The sequence below is a fragment of the Sinohyriopsis cumingii genome, chromosome 1 (assembly GCF_028554795.1).
Source record: "Sinohyriopsis cumingii isolate HCF-2022 chromosome 1, ASM2855479v2, whole genome shotgun sequence".
NCBI lineage: Eukaryota > Metazoa > Mollusca > Bivalvia > Unionida > Unionidae > Sinohyriopsis > Sinohyriopsis cumingii.
The window spans coordinates 53,002,004-53,018,088 of NC_142961.1; the positions used below are offsets into that span (position 1 = coordinate 53,002,004).

The 16,085-nt window shown below is 35.2% G+C and overlaps 1 protein-coding gene across 2 annotated transcripts in view; it reads left to right on the forward strand.

Moving 5' to 3' along the window:
* LOC149806879 (ribonucleases P/MRP protein subunit POP1-like) overlaps positions 1 to 16,085 on the forward strand; it is a 66,671-nt gene that overhangs the window by 3,202 nt on the left and 47,384 nt on the right. For both annotated transcript variants that reach the window (XM_089959033.1, XM_089959025.1), the window contains exon 2: positions 15,431 to 15,523. In XM_089959033.1, coding sequence (XP_089815159.1) covers positions 15,448 to 15,523 — 76 coding nt within the window. In that variant the 5' untranslated portion in view covers positions 15,431 to 15,447. The remainder of the gene's footprint in view (positions 1 to 15,430; positions 15,524 to 16,085) is intronic.

Here is a 16,085-nt window from a genome sequence, read left to right on the forward strand (position 1 = left end):
AGTGTAAAATGGTTTGTTCCACTTCCTTATCCTACCTATGCAAATTAGCATGGTGGGCTCACCTACTACAGCATTCAAATAATTCTCACTAGCTAATGTCAGTCAGTCAAGTAATATGTAAAATGGTGCTTTATTCCTGACCTCTTTGTCTTAAATTGCCACTATTTAAACTTCTCAAGGGATAGTTTTACATCAGCTCCAATCATGACTGTTTACCATTTATACATGCCGCATATAATGGGAATAAACTGAAAGCGGTGCTATTTTTTTTTTTAGATTACTGAAAATTGTGTTTTCTCTAAACACGATTGTGTTGGAGTTTGGGAGTATAATATCACAATTTTAGCATGACATGTCATGCTTCAGTTTAAGATTTCACTTTCATGTAGGAGAGTGGTGATCTGATTTAGATTTCGGCATGTTATGGCAGGTATGTTAACATTTTGAAAATACATTTACACATTTCAAAGTTTCCTCAGAAAATGTTCTTAAAAAATTGACAAGCCCGACGGGCACCTCACTTAGAATACAGGACAGGCCTGATCTAAAATTAGAGGGGCCGCAGGCATTGGGCTATCAGATTTTTTCAAGCGCTGACTTTACTCATCATTTAATAACCACTTTTATGTGAAGTTTCTACTTTGAATTGTATCTTATCTACTTTGATTGATTTGAAAGCTACACTACCGGTGTGTCACATGGTGAAATATGTTACATTTAACTCTCATTGGTGGTTATTACTTGTTCCAGTCCAGGTTAAACAGTAATTACCAATCAGAACATAATGTAGCTTATTCCCTGCATGACAAACAGGAAGTATTGGCAAAGCAACAGAGAAACTTTTAGCAAAAGTCATCATTTGTTATGTAAAGTACAGTAACAGAGATGTCAGGGTAGGTGATTGCATGAATCGTGCAAAATTTGTACAAATTCACACCCTGGGAAAAGAGTGATGAACTAAATTTGATTGGCTCATTGTGTGTGTGTAATTTAGATTTTTATTGATGATCTATTTCACTTGTTCCAAATGTTATTTTTAACACTATTTAAAATTATTACTGAATAGCTTGACTTTCATGTATTATTTGTGGTTATGTAAAAGGTTAAAGTGTATTTATCACTTTATTGATAACATATTTCTTTCAGCACTGATATTTAAGTGTCCAAAATAATACTATCAGCCATATAGTCCCTTTATTTTTATTACACAAGTCCATTGTTATCAGTGTCTGCCTTATGTATATTTATAGCTATAATCAAATAATAGTTTCATTTTTAAACAAGGTAGAGCATTTTTTTTTTATATATGAAAGCTAAAAATTGTGCCACATTTAAATTGTGAACAGCCTCATTAGTTAATTGGAGAAATATGTATCTGCACCACAACCAGATGTTTAATAACAAATTTGTCCATTTGTACAATGTTTTCCTTTTTAAGGTAATATAATTTGCAATTCTGGCAAATAATATTATGATACTGACAATGATATGGACATAATTCCATGATATAGTTGGGGCAATGGTATGAACCTAAATCCATGCTATAATTGGGGCAATGGTATGTACATAAATCAATGATATAGTTGGGGCAATGGTACCGACATAAATCCATGCTGTAGTTGGGGGAATGGTACAGACATAAACCCATGTGATAGTTGGGGCAATGGTACGAACATAAATCCATGCTATAGTTGAGGCAATGGTATAGACATAAATCTATGCTATAGCTGGGGCAATGGTATGAACCTAAATCCATGCTATAGTTGAGGCAGTGGTATGGAAATAATCAGTGCTATAGTTGGGCAATGGTAAGGACGTAAATCAATGGTACAGACATAAATCCATGCTGTAGTTGGGGTAATGGTACGGACATAAACCCATGCTATAGTTGGGGCAATGGTATGAACCTAAATCCATGCTATAGTTGAGGCAATGGTATAGACATAAATCCATGCTATAGCTGGGGCAATGGTATGGACATATATCCATGCTATGGTTGAGGCAATGGTATAGACATAAGTCCATGATATAGCTGGGGCAATGGGACGATCCTAAATCCATGCTATAGTTGAGGCAATGGTATGGACATAAACCCATGCTATAGTTGGGGGCAAAGATACAAACCTAAATCCATGTTATAGTAGTGGCAATGGTATGGATGTATATCAGTGCTATAGTTGGGGCAATGGTACAGACATAACTCCATGCTGTAGTTGGGTGAATGGTACGGACTTAAACCCATGCTATAGTTGGGGGCAATGATACAAACCAAAATCCATGCTATAGTTGAGGCAATGGTATGGACGTAAATCAGTGCTATAGTTGGGGCAATGGTATGGACGTAAATAAATGCTATAGCTGGGGCAATGGTACAGACATAAATCCATGGTGTAGTTGGGGGCAATGATACAAACCTAAATCCATCCTATAGTTGAGGCAATGGTATGGACATATCTCCTTGCTAAGGTTAGGGCATTGCTATGGACATAACTTCATGCTATAGTTGGGGCAATGGTATGGACATAAATCCATGTTATAGTTGGGGCATTGCTATGGACATAAATCCTTGCTGTAGTTGGTTGAAATACGTTATCATGATGGGGGAAAAACTAAAAATACTTTTGGCCAAGTGATTGGTACTGTTTAAAATTTTGTCTATTTTTACCTTTAATCTTTTAACAAGACCCAGATATTATGAACTGCAATTAGAGTATATTAAAATATTGGCAAACAGACTGGTGTCCAGCATAAACTATATCTCCAGAACATAAAGGTGAAAAGAAATTGCCATAACTTCACTCTTGCAAAGTTTGAAATATTTAATTCCAACAATATTTTATTCAGGCATGGGGTCAATTACATGTGTTCACTGACAATTATGAATACGATTACAGGTTGTTTGGCACTGATGGTTATGTTATGTATATTTAATTTTCATTGTTTGTTAAGTTTGTAAAAAATTCAATATATATTATGGATAATTGTATTTTGGACTTGACCTTATCCAAAATCATGTTCTTTCTCTACCTGATCTGAATCATTGATTTTTTAAAATTCTGTAGACAGCTAATACTTAGCTACATTTTTCTCAGTGAGTATGGGTTAACTATTGGAATTTATCTTTGCCTGAATCAAGGACATTGTGATTTGAATTTATAGTGAAATTTCAAATAACGATATATTCTTGAATTTTATTAGTGTGATTCAATAAGATTGTTGGTACATCACTATGACAGACCACCACAGGCATATCAACACTTCCAGCATTGGATTTATTTTGAATTTCCATTAATGCTTATCAGAACTTTACTCTTTAGGACTTGTGTCATTATTAGTAGGATTATTTGGGATTTAAACTCTCAATACCTTAAGTTCATTTTACATTTTTTACTTTTTGTTGTATGGAAATTAACTGTTTGTTGAATTTTACAAAGCATGTTGCTTCTCACTCTTTTCAATTTCTTATTTTAACACCATATTTGGTGGGTTAAGAATTTTTGGGATGAAATTGTTTTCACTTTGATTAGTGAGTCGAATTGAAATTAAAATACAAGAATGAAATAAAGTTAAGAATGCTAGAGCTTCAGAAAGAGGAAATAGAAAGAAAGAGAATATTAGCAAATGTTAATGCATATGCAAATATAAAAGAAGAGAAAGATATAAAGAGAAAAGGAAGAAAGGGAATCTCAATTTAGATTAAAAGAATTAGAGCTTGTGAGTAGAAAACACTCCCCCACGTAACATACAAATTGAGTTTTTGATCTTATCAGAAATATAAAGTTCATATGCCCCTTTCAGGAAAAAGAAGTAGATTAATATTTTGTTCATTTTGAGAAAATAGCAGAAAATTTGAAATGTCCAAGAGAGCACTTGACATTATTGTTGCAAATTGCATGTATCAGCAGAGCTCATGATATTTACATTTCACTGTCTGTACAGCATTGGCTCAAATAAAGCCCAGTCTGATTTTATTATGGAGAATTATGAACCTTTGATGAAGAATGGTTCAATATCACTCATGAGTGATTCTGCCAATACTATCCCTATTAAAATTTTAAGGGACACAGGAGCTTCTCAGTCTTTTATTATCAGTTTCTTGACCCTTTCTGAGAAGTCTTCTTCTATGAGAATGCTCGTATTAAGGGAGTATAGTGTGGCTTTGTTAATGTTCCTCTCCATTGTGTAAATTTGTCATCAGACTTAGTCTTAGGGTCCATGACAGTCGGAACAGTGTCGTCTTTATTTAGGTATTCATTTATTACAAGGCAGTGATCTAGTTGGACATAAGGTTGTGGTTAATCCGCTTGTAACTGACATGCCTTGTTTGGATTAAAAAGTTGATCCTGTTGAAAAAGAATTCCCTGATTTATACCCAGCTTATGCAGTTACTAGAGCTATGGCAAAGAAAGCTCTTGAGAATGATGTTGATCAGGAAAGTATTCCTTTAGCTGACACATGTATTGGTCAGGCTATATATGTGGTCTATTTTGCTCCACATTTGGATCAGTCAAATGGTATTGATCACAGTGATCCTCTTTTCACTGCTCATTCTCTTTATTCTAATCAGGGTGACTAATGACAAGCACTTGTCATTGAGCAGGAAAAAGATCCTGAGATTTCCTGTTTGTTTTAGAGCGCTATTAGCAAAACTGAAACCACTGAAGTACCCGTTTGGTATTTTGTCAAAAATGGGGTCCTTGTGAGGAAATGGTGACCACCTGAGGTACCTGCTGGTGAAAAGTGGTTGGTGAACTATCAGATTGTAGTTCCAAAGTCATATAGACAGGAAATCCTTAGTTAGTCCATGAAACTCCTTTGGCTGGTCATTTAGGGATCAGTAAGACTTGTCACAAGAACTTGAATCATTTCTAATGGCCAGAAATTAAAAGTGATATTTGTAAATACTGCAGATGTTGTCACACTTGTCAAATGGTCTGAAAACCCAGTCAGAAGATACAGTACATAAGGCTCATCTGCAACCTACTCAGCATTTGACAAGCCATTTAGCAGAATAGTGGTAGGCTTTGTCGGTTACTTACCTAAGACCAAGCCAGGCTACCAATACTTGTTGACTATAATGTATGCACCTATAAGATGGTCAGAGGCAATTCCTTTGAGGAATATTAAAATTAAAAAACAGTAAAAAGCTTTTTTGCTCAATTTAGCCTGTGCATATCTGTCCAATCTGATCAAATCAAATATTTTGTCTGGGATTTTCGAGGAAGTTGTGTATAAATTAGGCATCCAGCAATTTAAGTCAAAAATAAAATTAAGGTATGATGTCAATACTTAAACAATTAAAATTTAAATATTTGGCTCTCTCTGTGGGGGCTACTCGCAGACTAGAATGTGAATATACAAAGCTATCATGATTCCCAATTGGTGCCAGGCTTATCCTAGCATTACAGTGTATGCTGGGCTGATCTCAGCTCAAGTAGAATCTCTGTTAGGCTGATCCCAGCATCATAGTATATTCTGTGCTGATCCCATCTTAAGTAAATCTATGCTAGGCTGATTCCAGCATTACAGTGTATTCTGAGCTGATCCCAGCACAAGTATAATCGGTGTTGGACTGATCCCAGCATTACACATAGCTGCCAACCCTCACGAATTTGGTGTGAATTTCACGACGTTTTCAGCGATTCACGAATTCACGCCACAAGCCAAAAATTCACAAATTCTCCAATCCTCAATTATTTTAAATCTTTAATAAAATAGCTGATTTCCCGTTAAGCGCTAGTAGTGATATTCGCAATTGCCGAAATGGTCCAGTACTGCTGGTCGCGATATTAGTAGATCTACAGCCGATTAGTACAGTTCGCCCGGTAGCAAGCATTTAAGCCTATTTTAATCTATATGTATAAGAGTAGTTTTACAAATGCTTTTGAGAGAAACTGGGGCCTAACCGGAATTTTGCTCCATGCATGCATCACCAACACTGATTTGAGTTAACGGTTCAGCAGTGCATGTAAGATCTTGAAAATGTCTTCACCACCAAGGAAAAAGAAATATATTACTCAAAAATTGAAGTTTAATTTGGAATATATCAAAAATTGGCCGTGCATTAAGACATTGAACATTGATATTCATCATGCTTTTTGCACTCAGTGTGCCATCGCAGAGACAATGTGAGGAAGCACGTTGGTTGCAAAAAACACATAGAAGTTGGGAAAATTAAGAATTCACAGATTTCAGCTCTGGAATATTTTAAACCATTGGCGGAAGACCTGCAGGCTACCAACGCTGAAGCATTATTTGTGAGTTTTCTTGTTGAACACAATCTACCTTTATCAGCTGGAGACCATGCTAAACATTTGTTCTGACAAATGTTCCCGGACTCGAAAATCGCTTCCAAATTTTCCTAGTGGAAGAACCAAAAGTGCTGCAGTTCCTGTGCATTCCTCACAGCAACAGTGACAGCGAAAGTGTATTTTCTCTATTGAGGAAAAATAAGACAGACTTTAGGGCCTCCTTAGCTGCAGAAAATTTGTCAGTAATTTTAGTCACCAAGATCAACCAGCAGGCAAGAAGTCTGAACAGTTTAGAAAACAAATTTATGATCAAGCAGTTGAGGAAGTTCAAGTCTGCCACAGTATCATGTCTTGATAAATAAATATTTCTGCATATATGTAGTGTTTTTGTTTTATATTGCGAACTTGATATAGTGTAGTATTGACGGTCAGAGTGGATGGAGTGATCAGAGTGGATGGAGTTATTGTCATAGTATTTTTCACAAATTCTTGTCCAAATTCATGACTTTTTATCCCTATTTTTACTAATTGTAAGCCTGGAAGGTTGGCAGCTATGATTACAGTGTATTTTGGGTTAATCCCAGCTTAAGTAGACTAGTCTGGTAGACTGATCCCAGCTCTAGTAAAATCTGTGCTAGTACTAGGCTGATCTGAGCATGAAGAAAATGATCATATTTTTTTCCTATTTAAAACTGTAAAAGAAATGTATTACACAGGCATGGCCTTATGTTATTAGTACAGCATACGAGTATCCAATTGCGAAAATGCCAAAATGAATTTGATATTAAAATATATCAAATGAGAGCCCCCATAAGGATTCCAGTTTTAATGTGAAAGTCCATATGGAAGGAATGGTGTCCAGAGCACATGACACTAAATATATGTACACAACTGTTCCTGAGCAGAAAGAAGTCAGTTAGGGTGAACTCTTATGTAGTGTGTATAACATGATGATGACCATCGTCCTAAAGTCTTAATTAAATGGTCCTCTATACCATCTACAGCTGCAGTTATGGCTGTTGCAATACGACCAGAAAAGCTTTGCTCATCTTAGCCCAGGCACGCCAACAGGAGCTTCAAATAAGAGAGAAAAAGTTCCCTAATAATCCACAAATAAAGGAGCATTTGTACCATGACCTCCAGCCAAAACATTATGCCATTGCTGACTCAAATACTGCTTCATATAGGACACAGGGCACAACTGCAAATTCACAGAGAATGAAATGTTGACCTGAGCACAAAAGGGTCCATTTTTGAAAACGGTAAGGTGAGTATGAACAGAGATTGGTCCATTGAAAATGCCACATCTTGAATCCTCAGGAAGTTGCATGAGGAAATGTTCTGCAGTGATCAAACCTTTGGAATTCAGAAATTATGAATAATCTGGACCAGAAACTTTCAGATCTGCAGCAACTAGTAAAGAATGAATGAAAACAATGATTACTTGTTTTCAGAGGTTCCTACATGAACAAATAAAATCTTCAATGATGTAGATTCCACACCTGTGAAAAGCATCCATACAGGATGAACCCTCTCAAACAGGAATGCTTGAAAAATAAGAAATTCAGTATATGCTGGATAATGATTTCATTGAGCCAATAAAAAGTGACTGGAGTTCACCATTTATTCTTGTACTGAAACCAGATAATACTTTCCACTTGTGCACTGACTATAGCAAGGTAAACATGTGACCAAAACAGGTTCATTTCATTGCCAAGAATTATTTTTTGACTGCATTGATAAATTGGATTCTGGCAAATTCCACTGACAGAAAGGGAAAAAGAAATTTTGGCATTCATAGCTCCAGATGTTTTTGTCATTATAAAGTGATTCCATTTGGGATGAAAGGTTTGCCTGGTACTTTTAATGTGTAATGAACATGATTACATCTGGTCTAGATAAATGTGACGCTTACATTGATGATGTCATCATCTACAGTGACACTTGGAAAGATCACTTTGAGATAATTCAGAAATTCTTGGGCAGACTCACTGGAATTAAACAATTTATCCAAAGATGAGTTTTGCTGTGCTTGTGTTACATTTCTAGGACATATTGTGCAACATGGACAAGTTAAACCTATAGATGCTATGGTCAAGGCTATCTCTGAATTCCCTATGCCTGTCAGTAAAAAGCAGTTGATGCAATTTTTTGGTATGGCTGGATACTATAGGAAATTTTGTTCCAATTTTCATATAATTGCTGAACCTCTGACAAATTTATTGAGTAAGAAAACAAAGTTTCATTGGTCTGAAAAATATCAGGAGGCTTTTGATAAGTTAAAGACCATTCTTAAGATTGCACCAATTCTTTCAGCTCCAAATTTCAGTAAATCATTTAAATTGTCTGTTGCTGCAAGTGATGTTGGGGTTGGAGCAGTATTGATTCAAGAAGACAACAGTGGTGTAGATCAGTGTTTTCCAAAGTGGGCGGTACCACCTGGGATTACCAAGGGGTGTGCTAATGCTGAATAATGCTTTTTATGGGGTAAGGTGGGTGTGTGGGTGCTGAGGATAACCAAGGAGGCAGTGACCCGAAAGAGTTTGGGAACCACTGGTGTGGATCGAAGACCTATGGTGCTTGCTGTCTGTACCAGCTTCGAGTCAACATGGGGAAGACACAAGTCTTGAGGAAGAACACTAGAGTGGGCGACCCAATCACCATCAATGACCAGCCTTTGCAAGAAGTAGACGAATTCACATACCTGGGCAGCAAGGTCGCCACGGATGGAGATTGCACAAGGGAAGTCACCACAAGAATAAGCAAGGCCAACCAGGCCTTCACAATGCTGAAGCCCATCTGGAGGACAACAAACCTCAGCGCCCACACGAAGATCCGTACCTCCAAGAGCAACGTGCTGAGCATTCTTTTGTATGGGTCAGAGTGTTGGAAGACCACTGCTAACATAGAACGCAAGCTCGAAGTCTTCCAGACCAAGTGCCTGTGACGGATCATGAGGATCTTCTGGCCAAACATGATCTCGAACGAGGAACTCCGGCATAGAGCGGGCGCAAGCACCATCGCTGAGACCATTGCAACTCGTCGATGGAGATGGCTCGGCCACGTCGGCAGAATGCCCCCGACTCACTACCAAGGGTGGCACTGAGATGGACTCCACAGGGGAAAAGGAACCATGGTAGACCCAAAGAGACCTGGCACCGAACCGTGGAGCGAGAAGTCAAGACCAGATGCCTCACCCTGCAGACCGCCCCCATAACAGCAGCCAACAGACCAAAATGGTGCTCCCTTGCTGTTGCCTCAAGCACCAGACGGTGCAGAGAGGATTGATTAATTGGTGTGGATCATCCAGTGTACTATTTTTTCAAAGAAATTAAACAATCACCAGAGATTATTCTACATTCGAGAAGGAATGTTTGGCTTTGCAGTATTGGCTTTGTTATAGTTTGAAATTATTCCACAATCGAGACGGAATGTTTGGCTTTGATATTGGCTTTGCAGTAGTTTGAAGTGCATATTAGGTCAGCCCTTTTTCTGATTATTGTGTTTATTGATTACAACCTTCTTACTTTTATTGGCAAGATGAAAAACAAAAATCACAGATTATTATGGTGGAGTTTGATGTTGCAGGAAAACAATATTGTCATCAGGTACATTAATGGAAAAGAGTTTCATAGATGCACTTTCACCTATATAGTAATATATTGTTTCACATGTACTTTGTGTCATTCATAAGATATTATCTTATGTATATTTTTATCACATGTGCATTGGACTATTAGTGAAAAGAAAACTTTATTGCACAAGTCTTTTGTATTCTTTATCTAACGAGCTGTTATGTATATTTAGTTTGCCTTGTTTGTTTGTTTTATTGGAATATTTTTTCATTATGTGCTATGGATAATTGTATTTTGGACTTGACCTTGTCCAAAATCAAGTTTATTTTCTACCTGACCTGAATCATTGATTTTTAAAAAATTCTGTTAACAACTAATACATAACTAATTTCTCCCTATGAGTATGAGTTGACTATTAGGATTATTATGCCGGAGTCAAGGATATTAGGTTCACTATGTTCTGTATAATAATAGACTTTCTAATTATTAGATTTTATCTAATAAACATGTAGAACTTTCTAGATTTATTTTCCATTAGGTAATAGTCTTTTCTTGGAAAGTGCTAATTGTGACCTATGTCAAGTAGAGGACGTTATAATCTTGCTTTTCTTGAAATGATATATTTGTGCTTTAAGATCTGAGCAGAATTAGTTTGATTTTTTGTGTCTATTTTTCATTTGGGCTGAAATTTATTTATTCAAATTATTTAATTCAGGTGATTCTTCTCAGAAAATTCAAGGTGCTCAAAAACAACAATCTTGAAAATGCAGACTTGAATTTATAGTTCAAATAAGGATATATTCTTATATTGTTTTAGTGTGATTCAGCGAAATAATTTTGGTACATCACCACAACATGGGCCACCACAGACATTTAAACACTTCCAGCATTGGATTTATTCTGGATTTTCATTAAAGTTTATTCAGAACTTTACTCTTTAGGACTTGTGTCATTAAATCTAGTACTTTTTGGGATTCTCAATAACTTAGGTTCTTTTTACATTTTTCAGTTTCTGTTGTAGGGAAATAAACTATTTGTTGAATTTTACAAAACCTTTTCTTCTCACTCTTTTCTATTGCTTATTTTAAGACCATAGAGTTGTAATAATTATGATTATGATTAAGATTACACTTTATTTGGAAACCATGATCACGATTACAGTGGACAATTATGATTGCTTTTAATTTGCTTGTTATCTTTTTTTATTCTGGGCAGATTTCATACATTTTATAACTGAAAAACAGTTTTTACTCTTTGTAAATGTTTACAAATTGTATATTGGTTACCTAAATTGGAAGTACAGTTGAACATTCTTTTGTTATAGTATGATTCAAAATTCCGAGTTTTTGTCATTTTTATCTGATATATGTTTCATACTCTGCTACTTCTCTGGTTTGTGTTAATTCATGTTGGGAATTAAGTTTACATTGGCAGCCACTATGGAAGCAAATTAAGGTCAAGTAATAATTTAAATTTATACATGGTTATAAACAATTGTTATTTATTTATGTAGGCTCCTATCATATGATATACCACTTGTATAATATTTTCATTAAAAGGAAACTCTGCAAGCCTCATTTCCATTTAATGAAAAATGTATACATCTTGTTGTATATCATTAATGCAGTGTACATACTATACATATATAAATACATACAACCAAGTATAATTTAAGTGTGTTTCATTGTGTCTCAGTGTGTCTATGCACCACCAAAAACTAGTTTAGCCCAGGACAATTTGATTGGGATGTTTCAGCCCACAATGTGTACTGGGATGGTTCGTTCCATGTATATGGGATGTTTCAGACCATTATACTTTTAATTATAGACAGTATATGAAGTGCTCATTTAGATTTAGTAATATCAATAAATAACATTTGTGACTTATTGTTTAACATACAAGATATTTTATCTTTAATAGTACAGTAGTAGTCTTTAATAGTACAGTAGAAGTATACAGTGAAATGATAGATGAAAAGTTATTTATACTCAATCTTTGATTTATGTCAATGAACTATGCATAAAACGTTTGCCTAAAGTACCTTTGTTTATTATTAATAGACTCATAGTTGACATGTAATAATAAAAATTGTAGTAATTTTATACAAACAAACTAAATCTCTTAATGTATCTTCCTGTTATTCAGTTATGTTCTGTTTATTCTATCATTCTGGTACTAATGTAAAGAACAGTATGTGTAATAGTTATATCTGTCAGCATTTTACCATTTAAAAACAGTTTTTAGTTTGTAAATTAGCCAAAAAATCTGTTGTTGTGTGAATCTCTTTAAAGCTTTAATACTGCTATTACATGCAGAAAGTGCCAATTCATCTGAATGATACTGAATCTTGAAGATATTGATCCTTAACATCATTGGATACATTAAAACTTGATAACATTGACGTTTCATCATATTTCTCCCTGGAACTGAGAAACCCTGCCATTTTGCATGTGTGCAGATTAATACAACATTGATCAGTGACATCTGTGAGGCAACCGATTTCAATGAAACATTGGAACACAAGATTTGATGACATCACCACTGTAAACATAGGAAGTCAACACCATGCTGTGTTGGATTGTCTTCAGCCCAAGTTCACACTTCAAAGTATTCTGCTGCACCAGCTGACCACCAATATTTACCCGAGTCTTACTTTTAATGCACGCTTTTTATTCTTACATCCGCTTTTAAAAAAAGTGGGCTTGGGTCTGTTCATTCCCTCCTGGATCCGTTTGTGCTAGCTAGCTGCAATTCCATCCCTATGCATGAAGACAATCTGCTAATCAGTCTTGGAAGTAATTTTATGAAGCAGATAGGAAACAGCTTTTCTGTACCCCCAGGCATCAGCCCTTACCGTTGACTGGTGTCCCTAGCTGCCCACATGCAACTTTCCTTTTGTGGAAATTCCTGCAGTTTGCATATCGTATGCGAATGTTGTTGTCATTAGTCACTTACCAAGTTTGAATGTGTCACATCACTACTTCTGGAGCACTCCAAAACAAGAATGAAATTATGAGTGACTTTGTTTACTGAATTAAGGTGTGGCACCTTTTAATTTTAAACTGAATAATTGAACATCGTTTAAACCTAACTTCTTGATTATTTCAAAGAAATGTTTATGTCAGATAGTTTTTTAACAAATCGTTTCCTTACTTCCAAACTTAGATTGGAAGAATGGTGAAATTTATGATAAAAGGCAGAATAAGGGCTTTAATCACCATAGTTCATTCATGAAAGTGGAGTTTGCAAAGTTCACTTTGTAAGAGAAAGCCTAGAAATTTGAATGGTCTGAATAGAATATGAGACAAATAATGCACAAGGATCTGCAAAAAAGGTGATCTGCTAAAGAAGACAGCAGCAAAGTATGGAAACATATAGGTTATATAAATAAGGTATGAAATATCTACTAATATTTTATTACACAAGATTTCACAAATCGGTGTACATAGTAAAATTGATTATAAATATTGGCAGAAACTACTTAAAATGTCCAGTAGTAGACTACATAAATGTTATTACATGTGTAATATGCCCAGTAGTAGACTTCCTAAATGTTATCACGTGTTATATGACCACTAGTAGCCTTTCTGAATGTTATCACATGTGTAATATGCCCAATAGTAGACTACATAAATGTTATTACATGTGAAATATGCCCATTAGTAGACTTCCTAAATGTTATCACATGTGTAATATGCCCAGTAGTAGACTTCCTAAATGTTATCACATGTGTTATATGACCAATAGTAGCCTTTCTAAATGTTACTACAAAAAAATGTCCATTAGTCGACTTCTTAAATGTTAAATGCATTTTTCAGCCAAATGCAACTTCATTTGACTGAGAATAGAAAATTGATATTGATATTCAAACATGTAATAGTAAAATTAATGAATTTAATTCATTAACCCCATGTGCCACGTTTATGTTTCATGAGGTTGCATCTTACTTCCAAGCTCTGTAGCATGAGTGTCATTTAAGATACACCAAAGTGGATGGTATAACAGAAAAGCAGATAGATGTAGCTCTACAATGATACCAAATATTCTGGACTTTCTACTCGTGTTACAAACAACAAAGGGAAAAACAAATTTTTTGAGACCTGATTTTTTTTACACAAAAAATTCGCCCATTATTAAGAACTGTAACTTTTACTCTCCTTGCACGTACACGAGCGAAATAGCCAATGAAAATCAAGGTTTCTAACACAACTAGCATCTGGCTAATGTGGCGCTCCACAGTTTTGCATTTTGCACAGGGTTAGATTTTTAAAGAAAAGAATTTCCTTGGGTTTCCTCACTGGTTATACTGGCTTTTTAAAAAGACCTTTTATATCTTAGGTATTGTTCAAAGAATATTTAATTCCTTTTATTTTGGTGTATGATTGATAGATGTAATATGGGTTATAGAGTATACAACTTCATCTTACTTTAGATGTGCACCTCTCCAAAAACTGCTCTGCTTGGTCAATTTCACTTCTTGGACTTGAGAGGTAAATGGTATTTTTTAAAAAATCCGATAACCTTTTAAACTTTTTAAATATTTGGTAATTCATTCATTGCACTTTCAGAAGCTAGTATTGTCTAGTCTTTTTCCCATTTTAATATCTGCTAAAGATAGCATAGTTTAAACTAATTCAGGCTGATTTTTGTTTACCACAAGGGAGCAGTCATATATTTAGCTGTGTGCTGAGATCATTTAAAATTTCCACAAGTTCAGTATCCAAAGAAATTTCAGCCACAGTACATGAAAGTAATGTAAGGTATAACAACATTCTTTCCATTGTGCATGTTGCAAATGTAAAGAACACCTGCCACTTTCTCACTTGTTTACAGTATCTGTAGACTGTCCCTCAATGAAAATCTCTTGGAAGCAGATGTATTTGGAAGTAACCCCCAAAATGTGTTTCCTACTCCCATTTCAGGCAAAAATGACAACAATCTCTAGGGGTTAATGAGTTAAGAGTTTATAAAATAATTAACTTTATCAAGGGATGAGATGAAAAATGTAACAGATTGATGTAAATGAAATCAAGTGGACATTGTTTTTGATGCTTTATTTCTCAGACTGATATCTGCAAATTCTCAGCAGATTCAATCTGGACAGATCAAGACTGGCCCATTATGTAGATACAGTTGGGACTGACCTATCATGCAGATAATATCTAGACAGGTCAAGACTTCATTTATGCAGATTCAATCTGGACAGGTCAAGATAGGTCTCTTGTCAGACAATGGTATCTTTAATATTTGCCAAAGTTAACCTCAAATAATGGGGTGGGTTTATCCAGGGAGTTCCTTTAAATTTAAATTGGGAGGGTGAGTTGCCAAAGTAGTCTGGGTGGTGGGTTGGGGAACCTCCCCCAAAGGAGATAGAGTTTTTTTTATATATATTTAAAGTAGCCATGTGTGGAGCAAAAGCAGACGGGTAAACTGTCTGTTCCTGGTTGATAAGGAATGCCCTGTTTATCAGTAGATAAAGTATTGTGTAGCTGGAAATGCACTGTAGTTCTTGGTTGTATTGTTCCTTGCCAGTTACATACTGGTTTTAAGATAATTAATTCATATTTTTTCTTAACTGACTGATTGTATTATTTAATTGTATAGAACTGCTTTATCCACAAATGATGGAATCCAGAGGAGAAAAAAGAAAACTTGAAGATGATGATCATGATGGTGTTTTGTCAGAGGCACCAAGAGGTAAAGAAAATGCTGAATGCAAAACCTATGATGATTTGCTTTCATTGCAGTGTATTTTTTTTAATTTTTAAATTTCATACATCCATAGGATATTGTTATTACCTGCAGTTACTATCATGCATTTAAAAAAATTCATTTCTTTTCTTGAGATTATTCAAGTTAAAATCATAATAATTTGACTCTTGGATAAAGACAAATGACTTTTTAGTGCCTCTAGTAAACCACATGATACATAACAGGTGGCATAGTTTCTGGTTGATTTTAGATTTTAACAAATTTATTTTTCCTTAATTGAATCACAAAGCATTTGTGTATTTTCTAGTAATTGATTTATGTGGTCTGGGTGAGAAAATTAATTTAACGATTTCATCACTTGATTCCTCATAAATAATGGCTGTTGTTTAAAGACCTTAGGCATAACAGACACACTGGTTTTAAATCTTTTTTGTTGAAGATTATTGAAAATTATGTTTTACACACCGCATATCAGGGGCTTTGGGAGTAACAAAGTAGTGTTTTTAGTGCGGCATGTCATGTTATGGCAGCTATGCCAAACAAAATG